Source organism: Acomys russatus, chromosome 15, assembly GCF_903995435.1.
Source record: "Acomys russatus chromosome 15, mAcoRus1.1, whole genome shotgun sequence".
Classification (NCBI taxonomy): Eukaryota; Metazoa; Chordata; class Mammalia; order Rodentia; family Muridae; genus Acomys; species Acomys russatus.
This window is the reverse complement of record NC_067151.1, coordinates 61,268,247-61,286,922: the sequence shown is the minus strand read 5'-3', so window position 1 is coordinate 61,286,922 and position 18,676 is coordinate 61,268,247. Positions and strand designations below refer to the sequence as shown.

Here is an 18,676-nt window from a genome sequence, read left to right as displayed (position 1 = left end):
GTTGTTCACTGAACTGCTCTGCTTTGCCCTGCCTTTTGGGGATAAACCGAAGCAGGAACCACTCTGCCAGGTATTTATCTTCACTGGGGGTCATGAGGAGGGAGGGACGCTAAGGCTTTACCTGTGTGTGTACAGTTGAACATCTGTGAACCAGGCAACTAACCCTGATAGCATTAGTGCTGCTGTCCTTGGAGAAGTGGAAAACTGTGACATCAATCCCAATTCTTTATCCCTCCCCCCTGTCCCTTCAGGCCTGAGAACCTACAGACAGAACGGGCTATTGGCCTTCATTGGCCCAGGGGACTATAGTCCCAGGTACACATGGTCCTAAGTGGATCAGGCTTATGGCAGTACACTGGACTTGGACAGTAATGAGAGGATGTGTGTTCCTCACTGTCACCTCCTCAGGCCAGCTGAGTCAAGCCCAGGAGGCGACATTAGAGGTTCAGAGCCCCAGGCAGCAATTTCACACAAATACCCATCACTCAGATGAATAGCAACAGCGGGACTCTGGCATATAAACCGTCCTTGTGTTTCTTGTCCTTGGTTGTGAAGTGTCATCCCAGTCACGGTACCCTGTGCTGGCGGGAGAAAAAAAAAAGCACAGTCAGGAAGGCGCCCAAGGCCAGGCCCACCTGGTCACCAGCCTCATACTGCCAATATTGTTGATGCTCTCTCAGGAGCTTCCTTCTTCCCTGCCTCCCCTCAGCCTGTGTGGGAGGCAGAGAGGCGCAGCAGGTGGAACGGGAAGAAGACTGACAAATCTTGCCTTTCCTACTTAAGATGTTTGGCCTGGGTGATGCTTTCAACCCTTTTCAGTGGTCCCATGCCTTGGGAAATGCCATGGTGCCAATTTGGAAGGTGCTAGCTAACTGAACCCTTCGTGTTTCTCACGGCCACTGTATTGTCCTAAGGCCACCCCATCTCTGTGTGTACCTCTTCTACTCCTCATGGTAGTCTCTATTTGTTTCCTTTTGAGCCCTTTCACTTTTGTCTCAGCATTTTTTGGTTGTTTTTGAGACAAGGTCTCAACATCTGCCTGGCTGGGTTTGAATTCACTATGTAGCAGACGGTGACCTTGAACTCTTGACCCTCCTCCACCTCCTGAGTTCTGGGTTTCCAGTATGCCGCCAGGTAGTGAGAGAGCCCTCCAATTTTGTCCATAGTCATCTGAGGGGTGGAGCCCACAGAATATTTTAAATATTTTTGTTCCTCATCTCTACCTTAAGAATTATCAATAATGAACGGAAGCAAGGGCCCCTCCCACGCTTTCCGAATCCCACTTGTCGCTCCAGATCCTTCTGTCTGTCCTTAAGGGGGAGTATGGCCACCACAGGAGGGTCCTGCCTTTCATGTCTTAGGTTATTTCTTCCTCCTGACTTCATTTTCTTGTATGGTGTTTAAGTCTCTCCCTTCCTGTCCTCTTTCCTCCCTTTCCTTCTTGTTTGAGAAGACACTGCGTGTAGTAGAGGTAAAGGTCGCCCCGTCCTGACCCCTACTTCCCCAAGGTCAGGGAGTAGGATGGGCCAGTTGGCCTTCGATTTTCCAAAACTGGAGACCAAAACAGCTAGAAAATTTGACCTGTTGGTCCGTAACCTAAATTAGCAAGACAGGCAAGCTGGAGGCCATGGGAAAGAAAACGCACAGTCAGCGTTTGATAAGAAATGGACTCGAGGATATTAGCTGCGAATATTCACTGTTGCACTGTATGAAATCTTTGAAATGTAATTAAAAGTTTTTATTGAGCCCCTAAACTTCGGTTTACGAATGTTTCTCGGAGCAGGGATGGGAACTAAATTACCCGAGGTTGTCTGAGTCCTCCGGGAACTAAGTTGTCCTCCGGCAGCTGCCCCGCCCCATCCGGCTCGCGCCTTCGCCTCCAATCGGAGGTCCTGATGGGCGGGGCTGCAGGGCCAATTCATTTTGGCGGTTCAATTTCAACATGGCCGAGGCGAGCGGCGATAACGAGGCTGTGGAGAAGGCGCCCGAGGGCTCATCTCCGGGATCCGTGCCAGTCGACGCGACCATCTCCAGGGTGAAGCTCCTCGACACCATAGTAGATACTTTTCTCCAGAAACTGGTCGCGGCCACGAGGTAGGCGGAGACCGAGGAGGGCGAGAAGCGACGGCGGGAGGGTTTGACCCCGGGGTTGTAAGTCCCGCGAGATCCGGTTGGCTCTGTCACGTGGGGCGGCGCGGGGAGGTCGAGCTCTGCGGCTCCGCCAAAGCCTGCTTTCCCACGGGATCCTCCCGCAAGGCAACCGGCCTGGGAGCCCCTCGTCAGCCATTGCTGAAGGGTCTGTGTGTGCACCAGTGTGTGCACAGGGCGCTGTTGGCTGTAGTGGAAAGGCGCGGGAGGCTGCGAGGACTAAACCTATGGTCCTACGGAGAAGCTTTTTGCTGTTTCGACCTTCACTTCATTTGAACGACACCGGACGGTTTTAAAGGGAGAGTTTTGCCCTTGATCCCACCACACCGGTGCCTGCGTTACTGAAACACCGTTGCATGTCCACCGGTCTTCCGCGATCTCTGTTCCTTGGCCTTGTTGAGCTCGGTGGCTCGCTTCTATAATCCCACTCAGTCATGAGGCTGTGGCAGGAGGAGCGTGAGTTTGAGGACAGCCTTGCCCAACCAGAGCCTATCTCAAAATTCAAAAACGGTCTGGGGGTACAGTGGGGTCTCAGTGGTCTGTGCAACTCTTTAACAGCCTAGGTACCATCACTAGCCGATGGTTATTTATATTGGGAATACCTTGGGGACCTCCAGCCTACAAGTAGGCCTTGAGAAGACGAAAATTTGGAAAACTAAACGAAGTTGGAGGTGGGCAACGACAGTGGTTGGAAACAGTGAGTGTCTGAGGACTTGTACATAAAATATTTATACACTGTTTCATCAAACTGGCATGGGGACTCGGGGGGGGGGGGCTAGAAAGATGGCTAAGCCATTAAAACTACTGCTTGCTCTTGCAAAGGCCCAGAACCAACAAAGAGGTTTATGGCCATCGCTAACTCCAGTTCCAGATTTGAGACCCTCTCTGGCCTCCAAGGGCCTTTGCTTCCCTGAGTGCTGGGATTACAGGGGTGGGCCACTGTGCCCAGGTTCTTTTTTGCCATGGGGTGGGGTGAGGGCGTTCAAGACAGGGTTTCTCTGTGTTGCCGTGGCTTTGTAGTCCAGGCTGGCCTCGAACTCACTGAGATCCGTCTGCCCCTGCCCCCCAAGTGCTGGGATTAAGGGCACGTGCCCCTAGGCCTGTTGCCACCACTGCTAGTTACTGCTGCAGCGTCAGTCTCCAAACCCATCTTCTACCCTCAGTCTTGTCTCCGTGTTTAGTTGGTTTGGGGCTGCCTCGCTCCCTGCTTTGGCCATATCTTTAACCTCAGGCCTGAGCCTGAGTGCAAAGCACACGGCCCTGCGTGTAAATTTGAAGTCCTCACACCTGACACTTTCCCCCCATAGCTTCTCATTAGAGCACCCTTCCCTTCCTTGGTTAAATAATGCGCTTCAGTTGGCCTCCATGTAGGAAAGGCTCAATAAATGTTATTTATTTATCGAAAGAATGGGTTATTGACTATAGGGCTCAGGGGCAGTGAGGGTTCCTGCCAGTACAAGTCATTTGCAAATACAGACTTATTTTGAGACAGTCTTGCTGTGTAGCTCGGGCTGGCCTCAAACTCAAAACCCTCCAGCTTCGGCCTCCTGCGCGCAGGTGTTTGGCTTCCTCGCCTCAGACCCTTCTAGGGCATTAGAAGTCCGTGACTTAAGGCAGAGTGCTTATGTCCATGACAGAAGCTGTCACCAAAGCCGGTTTCTTTTCTTTTTGGTTTTTCGAGACAGGCTGTCTCTGTGTTGGCCTTGGCTGTCCTGGACTGGCTTTGTAGACTGGCCTTGAACTCACAGCGATCCTCCAGCCTCTGCCTCCCAAGTGCCAAAACCAGTTTTTTTTTTATTCATATGTCAGTCATCTAAAGGTTATGGGGTGCTTGGTTTGTGTGTGTTTTGAGACAACTTGAGTTCCATTGCTCAGCCTAGCCTGGAACTCACCATGTAGCCCAGGCTGCCCCGGAACTCATTGCAGTCCTGCCTCAGCCTACCCACTGCAGAGCTAACAAGTGTGAGTTACCTCACCCAGATTAACGCGTGTGAGCCTTGTGGGTGTACATGTGTGTGGATCCCAGAGGGCCACCTCAGTGCCTTTCCTCAGGAACTTTCCACCATGTTCTTAGACAGCGTTCCTCATCTCCAGGGCAGGAGACCTGGCATTTAGACTTGACTGTGTGGCTGGTGAGTTCCCTTGGCTCCCCAGTGCTGGTGTAACAAGCACACACCGTCACTCCAGGCTTTTTTACATGTGTTCTGGGCTCAAATTCAGGCCCTCCCTGGGTTCCATTCCAGCAACCATGTAATGGCTCCACTTCCAGGGGACCTGCCACCTTCTTCTGTCCTCCGCTAGCACCAGGCATGTATGCAGTGCATACACACACATATAGGCAAGACACCCATACACATAAAAGGAGAAATAAAAATAATTATACCCCCCAAAACCCCCTCAGACCTTGTCCTGGTGCTTGTGGGCCCAGTGCGTAACCAACTGAACTGTCTCTCCAGCCCCTTACCAGTATATTCTTTTAAAGCCCAGATTGGTTTTCTCTAAACTATGCAGATTTGAAAAAAAAAAGTGTGCGAGGTATGTGTGTGCAAGGGTGTGTGTGCCTGTGCGTGCTTGGGTACCTGAGGGCACCAGGTGTCCTGTATGCTCCTCTGTAAGTGCCTGTATCATCATCCTTTTTTTGGTTTTTCGAGACAGGGTTTCTCTGTGTAGCCTTGACTGTCCTGGACTCACTTTGTAGACCAGGCTGGCCTCGAACTCACAGAGATCCGCCTGCCTCTGCCTCCCGAATGCTGGGATCACAGGCGTGTGCCACCACCGCCCGGCTAACTGCCTGGATCTTGCTAGCAGGTTCTGTTGCTGAGCCCGGAGCTGTGGTTTCTCAGTGAGGCTGGCAGTCAGCAAGACCCAGCCGTCCTCCCTCACCTTCTCAGCCCTGGCTTGCCGGGGTGTGTGGGCTGTGCCTGGCTTTCACGTGGCTCCAGCTTGCCATCTCTCCAGCTTCGTTGCTTACATGTTTTTGATGTAAATATTAGATTGCGCAGGAGAACAGGTTATGTATCAGGCCCCAGCGGCTGAGGGCCGACTGGCCATGTGGGCTTCAGGTGTCCCTCAGAGTCTCGCCCTGCCGTTCTTCCTGCTGCCTTCCTTGGGCTTCACAACAGAAGTTTAGCCACTCGTGGCCCTGCGGTCTGTCCTCCCCTGCCTTGTCCTCAGAAAGTGAAGTCTCTTGTGTCCTCACAGCCTCGTGGACCTTCGGAAACAGCCATTCTCTTTAGCTGCAGCAAGCAAGGGGCTCCTTTTCTGTGTCTGTGAATCTGAACCTGCCAAGAGAGACTGGGTTGGCGGTATTAGCCGAGCCCAGGCAGAAGCCAGTTAGTACTTAGTATTCCGAGAAAGCCAGGTCTCGCACCAGTACACAGTGCAGCCCAGCTTGTCACAGGAGACGGGGTCCCATGACAGGGGAGCTGGGGGCTAAGTTCTTTATTTTTTTATTATTTTTTATTTTTTATTTTTCCAGACAAGATTTCTCTGTGTAGCCTTGGTTGTTCAAGATTCACTTTGTAGACCAGGCTGGCTTTGAACTCACAGAGATCCATCTGCCTCTACCTTCCAGAGTGCTGGGATGAAAGGCGTGTGCCACTATGCCCGGCTAGGGGCTAAGTTTGTGTGGCCTGAGATGTTCTGGGCAGGGTGTGATTTTTTATAGTTATGTTGAGTGCAAGGAAAGAGAACAAATAGCAATGGTGCCTAAGTTGATAGCATTTGAAACCAATAGCAAGGAGGTCGTGGATGGGGCTCCGTGTTGGAGCAGGTGTGAGGCCCTGCGTTCCACCGTCAGCTGTGGAAGTGAGGCCAGAAGAAAAGCATGCATAGGAGCACAGGTGGTGGGCATTCAGGAAGTGCTTCTTTACCTGAAGAGTGATTTTGTGTGCGAGCCATTTACACGCCCACCCACACTGCGTGTGCGGCTGGTCTGGCTGGGCGGACTCATTTCGGAGTGTCGCCCGCTCGTCCAGGTCAGCCACTTCACTGTCTTCTCTATCTCTGCCTTTGTCAGTTGGACCTCCTCAGTCCATCCTTTTGAGTCAACCCCTGCAGGTCTGGCCTTACCGCAGGCCCTGCTGCAAACCCTTGGCCTTTTACCTCCTCTGCCACGGGTCAGTTCAGATTCTTGTGTGTCATCCCCTCCCTCCCCTGAGTGGTGAATGTACATTCTCGCCAGCTCCCTTACCTCCCAGCTGAGTGACCTTGGACAAGCTTTGGAGGGGATGGTCATGGTCTTCCTCACAAGGTTCTTGTAAGGATTTGACAAGCTGCTCAGGACGTGGCTGGGTACCAGTCAGTCCTCCGAATGTGTCCATGATTGCTGCATCTTTGCACACATGTGTACACAGTACGCTGCCCTCGAGTCACACCACCTGGCTTCGGTGGTTCTGTTCACAAAGCCCCCTCCCAGTTGGCCAGCCCATCTCCTTAATATCTCAAGCTTATGTCCTGACGGCTGGTCTAGGCCTCCCTGTGTGTATGAGGCCAGGGGTTAACTTTAAGGAGTCAGGCCTCTCTTGCTACTGTATGCATCCCAGGGATCAGACTCGGGGCATCAGGCTTGGCAGCGATTACCTTCATTCATTTGGCCGTTTTTGAAATGTGATGGCTCACTAGCCTGGGGCTTGATCATTGGACTCGTCAGCAGACTATCAGTTCCCAAAACTCCACCCATTTCCACTTCCTGGGCACTGCTGGGTACCAGGCTTGGTGTCCTTATGTTTGCATGGCAAATGCTGTACAGAGCCATCTCCCCAGCTTCCACCCCCACTCTGGATTTGTATCAGCAAGGTTGGCCTGCTGTGGTGTCATTATTGTTAGAGCTCAGAAAGTTCTGTTTGGTTGGTTAGTTTTTGTTTTTGAGACAGGCTCTTGTGCAGCTCGGGCTGGCCTTGAACTTCTCTTCGACTTCCTAAATTACTGCAGTCTACGGGGTGTGTGTCGCCATGCCTGGTTTAACTCAGTCATAAGAACTGAGGCATGACTTGGTGCATTTCTAGGCACCTGCCCTACAGTGTCAGCCGGAGAACCCGTTGTAAGGGCTCAGGGCGACTGTGACTGTAGCTGGCCCTGGACCGCCTGAGTATTCTGTACTCCAGCTTCCTGTTCTCAGATCCCTGCTGCCTTTGCGCCCTTGGCTGCTGCCCTCTGGTGAACAAACGGAGGAACTGTTCGTGGTAGCATACGGCAAGCCTGGCCCTTTGTGCTCTTTGGTTTTAGTTTTTTGAGACAGTGTCTCTCTTGGCCCGTGCAGGCCTAGAGCTCGCTGTGGCTCCTCCTGCCTCTCCTTCCTGAGAGGGGACTGCAGGTATGCACCACCACATGCAGCTTCTGGGCTATTTAAAAAAACATTTATTTGAACCGGGCATCATGCCTTTAATCCCAGCACTTGGGAGGCAGAGGCAGGCGGATCACTGTGAATTCGAGGCTAGCCTGGTCTACAAAGCAAGTCCAGGATAGCCAAGGCTACACAGAAAAACCCTGTCTTGGAAAAATAAAAAACCCCACATTTATTTATGTGTGTATTTTATGTGTATGAATGAATGCTCTATCTGCATGTCAGAAGAGGGCATCAGATCTGTTATTGATGGCTGTGAGCTACCATGCGGGTGCTGGGAATTGAACTCAGGACATCTGGAAGAGCAGTCAGTGATTTTAACCCCTGAGCCATCTCTCTAGCTCTGGATTTCTGTGTGCTACCTCAGCACTGTTTACACTTGTGACACTGCCCAAGAATGTTACATTTCTTGTGTGGGCCACTTTTACCTTTCTATGGTATATGTATAAAACAATACATTGTAACAGCCGGGCGTGGTGGCGCACTTTAATCCCAGCACTCGGGAGGCAGAGGCAGGCGGATCGCTGTGAGTTCAAAGCCAGCCTGGTCTACAAAGTGAGTCCAGGATGGCCAAGGCTACACAGAGAAACCCTGTCTCGAAAAACCAAAAAAAACAAAAAACAAACAAAAAAAAAACAATATATTGTAGCTGGGCATCTACATAGAGAACTCAAAGACAGCCAGGGGCTCAAAACAAAAACAAACAAACAAAACCCAGAGGTTAACAGATGACTAGCTTTCTCCACTCTACCATGAGTGCATGCTACCAAGTCCAGATCCTCCCCCAACCCCGCTCCCTAGTTCGCTATTTTTATTTTTGTTTTTGAGACAGGGTTTCTCTGTGTACCCCTAACTGTCCTGGACTTGCTTTGTAGACCAGGCTGGCCTTGAACTCACAGTGATCCATCTGCCTCTGCCTCACCCTTTTTAAGTACATGGTCTTTATTATCACCCAGGATGGCCTGGGAGATGATCCTTCTGCCTCTTGGAAGAAGGTTTTGCTTGTGTTGCCCTTAAACTCCCACCTCACCGGTGTACAGCTACTTTTGTCTAGAAACTTTAAAAGCAAAGCTGAGCTATCACAGTGGAATTCAGAAAGCCATGGTGTATTAAGAGGACTGTGTTCAGTAGCTTTGGAAGCCCTGAGACCTTGGGCCCCACCTCCTCTTTTTCTGGTAACACCAGAAAGCTCATCTCAGCTTTAAAGTTTACTTTGTGGGATTCTTTATTGGTGGTGTTCTTTTGAGGCGGGATCTCATTTTGTAGCCCAGGCTAACCTTGAACTCCTGAGCCTCCTACTTCAGCCTCCTGTGTGCAGAGGTTACAGATATGGATCACCATACCTAGCCAGTCACTGGATTTGGGTTCTCTTTTGTTTTGAGAATGGGTACCATACACCCCCTGCTGGTCTGAATGATCTTCCTGCCTCTGCCTCCCGAGTGGCAGGGTAACAGACATGTGCTGTCGTGCTTTGGGTTATGTGGTACAGGGGACTCAACCCGGGCAAGTGCTCTCCCCACTGAGATAGGGCCCTAGCTCTAATAATGAGCTTTGCATTTTAATTTAACTTTTTGATGTTGTTTTGTGTTTGAGACATGGTCTCTATACAGTTTTGACTGTCCTAACTCATTAAGACCAGGAGGCCTTGAATTTGCAGAGATACGCCTGCTTCTGCTTCCTAATTGCTGGGATTAAAGGTGTGTACCACCCAGCTGCCGCCTCCTCTTCCTCTTCTTCTTTTTCTTCTTCTTTTTCAAGTGTATATTATCTCCCCTCCCTGCCTCCCAATGGCTGGGATCACGTGCTTGTGCCACCAGCTGGATCTTATATTCTGGGTATTATTTAATTCTGGCTGTTACACCTGGCTTTATGCATGCCAGGCGATCACTCTACCAGCTGAAGTACCAGTTCTGGTGGCCAGAGTTCCGTGCCATCACCTGTAGTTCCAGCTCTTCAGGCTGGGCCGGAGGATCACTGGAGCCCAGAAGCTTGAGACCAGAATGGGCTACGTAGTGAGGCTTTCTATTCAAACAAACAAACAATCCAGGGGCTGGAGAACTGTCTTGTTGCTCTCACAAAGGACCCAAGTCTGGTTCCCAGAGCCACATGGCAGCTCACAGCCATCTGAAACTGCAGTTCCAGGGGATCCCGTGTCCTCTTCTGGTCTTTATGCAGCGGGCACAGACCTGGTGCACAGACCAGCGTGCAGGCAAAACACTCATACAAAAATGAAATGAAAAAGAGGGGGGGACAAAGAGTGCTGGAAGACACCTAACTGCGCGCGCACTCACAACTTTTTTCTTTCTTTTTTCCTCTTTCTTTCTTTCTTTTTTTTTTTTTTTTTTTCTCCTTCTTCCCGCCTTTCTTGTTTCCAGTGCAGGCATTGAAGCCAGGGCCTCAGCATGTTACGTCCATTTGGCTACTGACTAAATCCAAAGTCTTCCTTCATTTTTTTGTCTGTCTCTCTCTCACACCACTTTCCTTCAAGATGTACTCTCGGCGTTTTCTGTAAGTTGCTAGCCCACTAGGCAGTGGGTATAGCCTCCTGCCAATAAGGAGGGAGAGATGGCAGCAGATACAAATGCTCACTTGACTGTGGCAGTGAGCAATGTGACAGACTCCCACCATCTAAAGATAAACGTTTTGCCCTAGTATACTTGGGTGGCTGTACTCACATATCAAAGGGACGATGCAAAGGACGGATGCTGGGAGCCCATCCAGCCCACAGCCCACAGTGGACTCCCAGGCATCTTGTTTTGTTCCTAGTCCCGCCAGCCACTCAGTCTGTGGCCTTGAAGAGGAATGTGGAGGGACATGTGACGCCTGCCCAAGTGGGCTGGAATGGAGATGGTGGTAACTGTGGCTTAGACATCAGAGATCATGTTCATCTTCACGACCCACTCAGGCATCCGGGTCAAGCGGAACATCTCTCCTCCGCTCCAGTGATGGACAGGACACCTGCCCACAGGTGTCACATGAGAATCCTTCTGGGGTTCCTGTTACTGAGAATCCTATAAATGTGAAGGACCCAGAAACAGGCACATTTCACAAGAAGGGACAGTTTCTGCAGAGTCCCAGGGAGCTTAATAGACAGGCCAGGTGCCAGCACTCACAGCACAGGAAGATGCTGGAGTACTGTGTGTTTGTATGCACGTGCGTGTGTGTCTGTGTGTGCACAAGCCAGGGACTGATGTTGGGTGTTTCCATCAGCCAGTGCCAGCGTGGGAACAGCTTGAGTGCCTTGTGGATTTCTTGAACACTACACTCAGTGAAAGAAAATGGTACTTTAGAAAATGCCATGGGCATGTGTTGACCACATGTAAAATTATAGATGCTGTAATGTCCTCATGGAAAGGGATGCAGGGACTTAGATCCCCCACAGCAGTGTTAGTGACAAAGCAGCATGGAATCTGAGAAAGTGGGCTGCTAGGGTGGAGGTGCGGCCCAGGCTGCCTCTCCTACCACGGGCCTCAGGTCTGCTTGGGTGGAAGAGGCTTTCCACTCAAGCCTCCCAAGGCCCCTCTGTCTGTGCTTCCTTTTCCTCCTGACAGAGCAGGCTCTTGGCCTTGACCTCAGTGTGCAAGGGGAACAGCCAGCTGTGCACTGGGGGAGCATGCTCTTTTGTGTTTTGTTTTTAATATACATACAGTGTTCTGCCTGCAGGCCAAAAGAGTGCACCAGATCTCATTATAGATGGCTGTGAGCTACCATGTGGCTGCTGGGAATTGAACTGAGGACTTTTGGAAGAGCAGCAAGTGCTCTTAACCATCTCTCCAGCCCCGCATTCTGGTTCTTAAGGACACACTGCCTGGGTTCAAGCCCTGCCTTCACAGACCACTGGCTGAATAAATGGTCTCGGCAGCGTCCTTTCCTCCTCTCTCAGGTGGGACACGCATCTCTACTGCCACACTGCTCTAAGGATTAAATGCTACTACATCTCTCAAGTATTAGTGCCCGCCTCACACATAGAAACTTCCCCAAAACAGCCCCCCTGCTGCAGGGGCCTAGGACAGTCAGCCTGCTGGCTTCTCATGGTTTAGGAGTTTCTTCTTCCCTTCGGAAGGCGGGCCCTTAGGTTACAACCCCGTGTAAAGAGGCAGTCCAGCAGCGGGAACTGCCTGTTAGGATTTGTCCCCACAAAAGAGGAAAGGTGCTGAGTAGCCAGACCCAGAAACACAGGTGCCGCATGTATTTCTCACTCATTTGTGGGTGGGGAAAGACCAGCCTAAGCTATGCAAGGCCCTGTTGAACATGCTAAAACTAATAAAAGCAGGTCATTGTGGTGCTTTGAGTGATGTCTCAGTTACTTTCTTGTTGCTGTGACAACAGCACTGATTAATTAAAAAAAAAAAAAAAAGAATTTAATTGTGGGATCATGGTTCCAGATGGTTAGAGTCCATGGCTAGGGAGTATGGCAGCCCCTAGCTGAGAGCGGGAAGAGAGACACTGGGAATGGTGTGGGCTTTTAAAACCTCAGTGACGTCCTGCAACAAGGCCACACCTCCTGCTTCTTCTCTAACACTTGCACCAACTAGGGACCAAGTATCCAAACATAGGAGCCCGTGGGGGTCGTTCGCGTTCATGGTGGTTTGAATGCTTCCTCCCTGGTTAGTGGAACGGTTCAGGAAAGCTTAGGAGGTGTGACCTTGTTGGAGGAGGTGTGTCACTGGGAGTGAGCTTTGAGAGTTCAAATGCCCACACCAGGTCTAGTGTCTTTCTCTCTCTGTTGTCTATGGATCAGATGTAAAGCTCTCAGCTACTGCTCTAGTGTCATGCCTGTCTGCTTCCTGCCATGACGGTCACGGCCTCTACTACCCTCTGGAGCCGTAAACCCCAAATTAAAACCCCAAATTTTCTTTTATAAGACTTGCCTTGGTCATGGTGTCTCTTCACAGCAATAAAACACTAACAAAGACATCATTCGAAGAGCACCACAATGAGCTGCTTTTATTTTTATTGTGTTTGTTTCAGCAGGGTCTTGTGTAACTTAGGCTGGTCTTGAACTTACGCTGTAGCTGAGGGTGACCTTGAACCCTTGAACTCCTGATCTCCGGCCTCTATCTCCCAAGTACTGGGATTACAAGTGTATTCCTCGTTTTCTTTCTTTTGTTTGTTTTTTTTGAGACAGGGTTTCTCTGTGTAGCCCTGGCTGTCCTGGAACTCACTCTGTAGACCGGGCTGGCCTTGAACTCACAGAGATCCGCCTGCCTCTGCCTCCCGAGTGTTAGAAATAAAGGTGTGTGCCACCATGCTGGGACCTTCTTTTCCTTTCTTTTCTTTTTGGTTATACTCATTTCATGCAGTGCTGGGACTGAAACCGTGACTTCATGAGTGTTAGGCAAGCACCCGGCTAGCTGAACACCATCTCCAGCCCCACAACCTATTTGTAATGCTGCTAGAGGCCCAGCTGGGAGAAGTAGCTGCCTGTGACTTGAGGACAGATCTGCACCCACAGCCATTCCCCAGGTCTCAGTGACAAAACTGAGTCTTGTATCAAAACACAACGGTGAGTGGCTGGGTGCTGATCACCCCACCTTTGCCTGTCTCCTTCCTCACAGCTATGAGAGATTCACCAACTGTTATAAGCACTTCCACCAGCTGAACCCTGAGATGACAAAGCGGGTCTATGACAAGTTTGTGGCTCAGTTGCAGACATCCATCCGGGTGAGTGGCACATTGGCCAGAAGGTCCTTTTTGTTTGGGTTTCATTCTCCATTCAGTTCCTTAAAGATGGCAGCCTGTGAGCTGTCCCTGTTGCTCAGCTCCTAGACTGTCATCCAGTACAGTGGCTGCAGCACCAGCCACCCCTGCAAACAGTTTTGGCCTTAAAGGCCCCCTTCTCTCATTGTCCTATAATACATGTTTATATATTGTCTGCCAGCCTAGGCGGTGTGAGCTCAACCAGGGCAAGACAGGCCTCACTCCACTTTGTACCCGCAGCTTCTGAAGAGACATTTAATAGACTGAGTATAACTAGGGATGTCAAAAGGACAGGGCTTCACTCATGTCCAAGTCACTGTGATGACTGCCCAGTGTGGTGGCGTACACTTTTAATTCCAGGATTCAGGGGGCAGGGGCAGGTAGATCTCTTAAGATTTTAACGCCAGCCAATGCTACACAGTGAGAACCTTCTCAAAGAGAACAAAAAGTCTCTTTGATGTTGTCAGCTGTTGCTCCAGGGTGTCTTGTTACACAGTCAGCAGCAGGCACCTGGAACAGAGACAAGAGGGTGGCGCTCTCCTAAGTTACTCTCTGTAGCCCTGGCTTCCCCAAACTCAGAGACATGCCTGCCTCTGCAGGGCTAGAATTAAAGACATCTGCTACCATTCCTAGCATGCAGGCTCTTTTCAGTGTTTGGTGTTTATAGTTTATTTTCTTAATTGTAAAAACCACACATTGTAGAGAAATTGGACTTTTCGGGAGGTTGATTAAAGTTAGCCTAAACCCTCCTCGGTGCTGTTAGCAGTTCAGCACACTTGCGCTGAGGCGTGCAGGAAGTCATTACACTCTGTTCCTTTCCACGCAGGAGGAAATCTCAGAAATAAAAGAGGAAGGGAACCTAGAGACCGTTCTGAACTCCCTGGACAAGATCATAGAAGGCGGCGACGCCCACGGAAAGCCAGCCTGGTGAGGGCGGAGCGGATGCCGCGGCAGGTGCCTCATTGTCAGGACCGGGACTGATTCTCCCCATCAGGCTTCAACTCAGGCTCCTCTCTGCTGGGCACACCTCTGATTTAAAAGTCACATGTGCTTATTCTTGGGGGGCGGGAGGTGTCACAAGACATGTACAGGAGTCAGGGTGGCTGAAGCTTTACAACTGGAAAGGCATTTACAGAAGCTGCAGTAGTGTTTGCTCATTAACATACCTGTTCCCTAAGATGCCCACCCAGACCTGCTAGCTCTTAAAGGGCTCTGAGAGTCTGGATCCTCTCTGAGGAGCCATGCAATCTGGGAAAGGTCACCCTGCCACCACCCCCATCTCCCTAACTCATAGTGTGTTGAGGTAGTATACCAGCCTGGGGGGGTGGTCATAAGGACAGAGGTGCATGCTGGAGATGGGTGAGTGTGTGTGGAAGGGCAGGCTGTAAGGGAGTGAGTGAGTGGGTGGAGGGGCCGGCTGTAAGGGGGTGAGTGAGTGGGTGGAGGGGCAGGCTGTAAGGGGGTGAGTGAGTGGATGGAGGGGCAGGCTGTAAGGGGGTGAGTGAGTGGGTGGAGGGGCAGGCTGTAAGGGGGTGAGTGAGTGGGTGGAGGGGCAGGCTGTAAGGGGGTGAGTGGGAAGGCAGGGAGGCCACAGGGCTGGAAGCCAGAGTTTGCATCCGGAGCAGGTTTGCGAGGTAAAGGGGGAGGCCAGCAGAGTCCTGCCTTGCCCAGGACTTGACGTAGGGCCATGACTGATGGGGTTTAGAGGTAGAAGCCTCTTTTACACTTATATTCCTCCCTCCCCTGGGCCTATGTGCCTCTCCCCACAGGCGACCCAGTGGAATCCCAGAGAAAGACCTGTGCAGTGTCATGGCACCCTACTTCCTGAAGCAGCAGGAGACCCTGTGCCGCCAAGTGCGGAAACAGGAGGCTAAGAACCAGGAACTGGCCGAGGCCGTCCTGGTCGGGCGCAAGCAGGTGGAGGAGCTGCAGCAGCAGGTTCAGGCTCTCCAGCAGGCATGGCAGGCAAGTGTTTGGCTTTGCCTATTTTCTCTTGTCTCCACCCCCTTGGTTGGTGGCTTCTGGTCCCAGCCTGAGGGATCCCACTGGGAGCAGGCTGTGCCCACAGCAGTGCAGTCCTCAGCAGTTTTGCTGGGACGTGTGAGCTCGGCTCCTTAGCTTGTACTGAAGTTCAGTTCCTGCACATGCTCCTGTGCAGCTGCTAAGGAGTGTGAGTGAAGCCACAGCACGCATCAGAATGACCTCAAAGGTCATGAGTTGCTCTCCAGGACATGAGTGGATTCCTAGCACTCGCATGGTGGCGCATAACTGTCGTAATTCCAGTTCCAAAGCATCTGTCAACCTCTTCTGCCCTCTGTGCACATTTAAAAAATAACAAAGGCTCCAGAGCCTCTGGTGCATGGCAGCATGTGCCAGCAAGTGTGTGTCCTTTGAGGGAAAGGCCGACTTCTGAGATCGGTCCCAACGGACTGTTGAGGTAGTGGAGCTGGGTGGTGCAGGTGACATGTGTGACTGGAGTAGGGAGATGGCTTCTTAGTGGCTCCAGATGCAGTTCAGAGGGTCTCAGGAGGGCCCCAGTGGCAGGGTTACTACAGATGCCCAGGCTGTGTCTGATACAGTAGAGAGCCACTGTCTAAGGGAGATCGTCCCACTTCTGAGGATCCTGGTTCCCAGGTTCCTTCTGCTTCCTCTTCCTGTGACCAGGTAGCTGCAGCTGCCCTCATCTTGGAGAGGTGGCAGCAGGTGGAAGGCAGGTCCCTATCCCTCTCAGTCTCTCAGTGCTGGTACTTGAAGCCACCTTGCTGGATCCTTAGCACCCCATCTCCCTGGATAACAAATTGTCTAAACCATGGTCCCCTGAACCTGTGAGCTCTGTTGCCATAGCCACAGCTCCAGCCCAGCCTAGCCTCCACCCGGGCCTTGTCTGAAGCGCAGCAGCTGGGTCAGTACTCAGTGTTGACCCTCTGTGGGAACATACGAGCCTCCCTTCACTCTCAGTGCTCAGTGACTGAGTGAGCATTTTCCCAGCATGACCAGGCCCTGGGTTCCACTTCCAGCTCTAGGAGGAGTGAGTGCAAAGGATCTGAAGCCCTTGTTGGATGTGGAGAGGCCCAGCAGAGGTTGCTACGGCATCCAGACAGCCATAAATACCTACTGGGGGGTAGGGAATTCCCACTCAGCTTTGTCCTGGCAAGACTGGTGGCATGAGCCACAGAGCCATCCACATTGTTCTAGGGGACCTGGGCTGCAGTGGGGCCTGGCACATAGTGTGTGCTTTTCTCAAGCCCCACACGTCTGTTCTCTTCCTTTGGTTTCAGGCTCTTCACAGAGAGCAGAAGGAGCTGCTGTCCGTGCTGAGGGCGCCTGAGTGAGGAGCCACTGGGCCCTAGAGCCGAGGACAGTCATAGCCCTGTGGAGCCAGCTCCCAGGCAGAAACGGAGGCTCCTCAACCACTAGGTTGGGGGCATCCACACACTACCTTCAGATTCCTGCTGCCATCTTCTGCCTGCAAGGCTGGGACTGCCACCCTGGGCTTCAGACACCAGGCTTTGTCTCCTGGACTTGCAGCCAGCACTGCCCCATGCCCTCCTTGGACCAGACTGGGAACAGTGTTTTCAGTCTCCACTGATTGCCGCCTTGCTGGCTAGCCTAAGGGGTTCTGCCATGTTCTCCCCACATCTGTAAATAAACTTCCCTGACCACACTGTAATCTGTGCGGATGCTTCCCCGCCAGGCGTCTGGAGTCTGCAGTTAAGGCATCAGTCTGGGGGCTCTAGGCTGTTGATCACCCTGTGCAGAAGGCAGCAGGGCCCAGGACCGAGGGTCCCTGAGGTCAGGGTGAGCTGTCACTGCTGCTTTTAGAGGCATAGAGAAGTGATGAGGCCTGCGTTGTAGCTGAGTTCTGTACCTTGTCTCTCCCACCCTGTTCTATCCTGGCTGAGAGTCTCACCTTGACCAGGGGCTGCTTGGCTAGGTCTGTGAGGGACCCTGAAAACAGAGAAGACACCATGGCTCTGCCCTTCTCTCCATGAACAGCCTGGGCACTTCTAACGTCCGCTCTTCAGAAAGCTCCAGAGTTTTTGCCTCTGGATGTCCTTCCTGCCTACCTGACCTGTGTCATCATCTACCTGTCACCATTCTGAATTCAAGTAGGTGGGTGGGTGACCAAACACTGGCCAGGGATAGGTGTAGTGAGCAGGCTTTTAATCCTAGCGCTCTGGAGGCAAAGGGAGGCAGGTCTCTGAGTTTGAGGCCAGCCTGGACTACACTGTAAGACCATCTCAAAATACCAAAAAGGTGAGACAGGTCACAGTACCTTCTGACTCCCCACCCCCACCCAGGCTGGGAGACAGTGGTGGCCTACACTGGGAGGTGGCCCTGGAAGGATGGAAACCACAGAGGTAGGACCTGCACTTGCACTCCACCCCTGTGCACCTTGCAGCTCTACCTACATGTGTCCACCTCCCTGATGTGTGTTCCTGTGTTCAGCTGTCCTTTGTCAGCTGTCTGTGGAGGAATGCCTTGAGTGGATGTAGCAGTTGTCAATAAAGCCCTATTTATCCAACCAGCTGGGCAGGACAGGAAGTGGAAGGTGGGACTTCCATGGGAAGTGGGAGGAGCCTGGAGGGGGTTGAGGGAAAGGTTGGAGTCAGTGGGGAGAGGCTGTCTGAAGAGGATCAGATTGGCAAGTGCTGGGCTATATGTAGGTTATGAGGATTAGGGTAGTGTATTTTAGTTTGTTAGATTAGTAGCAGTTTAGATTCTGCCCAGCATAGTGCTTGCAGCTTTGACTTACATTTCAGTCTCTTTGTGTCAGTTATTGGGTTCCTAGACCATATAGATACAATAATTGTAACAGCTGTCCCATGTCTGTGACCGTTTGCCTCTTGGACCCTTGCTACCCGTCCCAGTTAGGATCACTATTGCCATGATAAAACAACATTACCAAAGCAACTTGAGGAGGCAAGGCTTATTGCCTTATACTTATCACTGTTGATTGAGGAAGTCAGGGCAGGGCAGAACCTGGAGGTAGGAGCTGATGCAGAGGCCATGGAGGGATGCTGCTTACTAGCTTGCTTAGCCTACTTTCTTTTCTTTCTTCAAGACATGGTCTCTCTGTGTAGCCTTGGCTGTCCTGGACTCGGCTTTGTAGACCAGGCTAGCTTCGAACTCACAGAGATCCACCTGCCTCTGCCTCCTGAGTGCTGGGATTAAAGGTGTGCGCCACCATGCCCGGCTTTTTTGGTTTTTCGAAACAGGGTTTCTCTGTATAGCCTTGGCTGTCCTGGACTCACTTTGTAGACCAGGCTGGCCTCGAACTCAAAATGATAAGCCTGCCTTTGTCTCCGGAGTGCTGGGATTAAAGGCATGTGCCAGCATACCCGGCTTCAGCCTGCTTTCTAATAAAACCCAGGACCACCAGCCCAGGGATGGCACCACTCACAATGACCTCGGGACCTCGGCCCTCACACATCAGTCACTCCCCAACCAGGTCTTGTGGAGGCATTTTCTCAATTGAGGCTT

The 18,676-nt window shown here is 51.6% G+C and overlaps 1 protein-coding gene across 1 annotated transcript; it reads left to right on the top strand.

Annotated features, from left to right (window-relative positions):
- Window positions 1-1,901: 1,901 nt before the first annotated feature.
- On the top strand, window positions 1,902-16,947 carry Pmf1 (polyamine modulated factor 1). Its single transcript, XM_051157463.1, has 5 exons — window positions 1,902-2,094; window positions 13,051-13,156; window positions 14,019-14,119; window positions 14,962-15,157; window positions 16,471-16,947. Exons 1-5 carry the CDS (start codon window positions 1,943-1,945, stop codon window positions 16,522-16,524), a joined length of 609 nt encoding a protein of 202 aa, XP_051013420.1. The 5' UTR covers window positions 1,902-1,942; the 3' UTR covers window positions 16,525-16,947.
- Window positions 16,948-18,676: the final 1,729 nt, after the last annotated feature.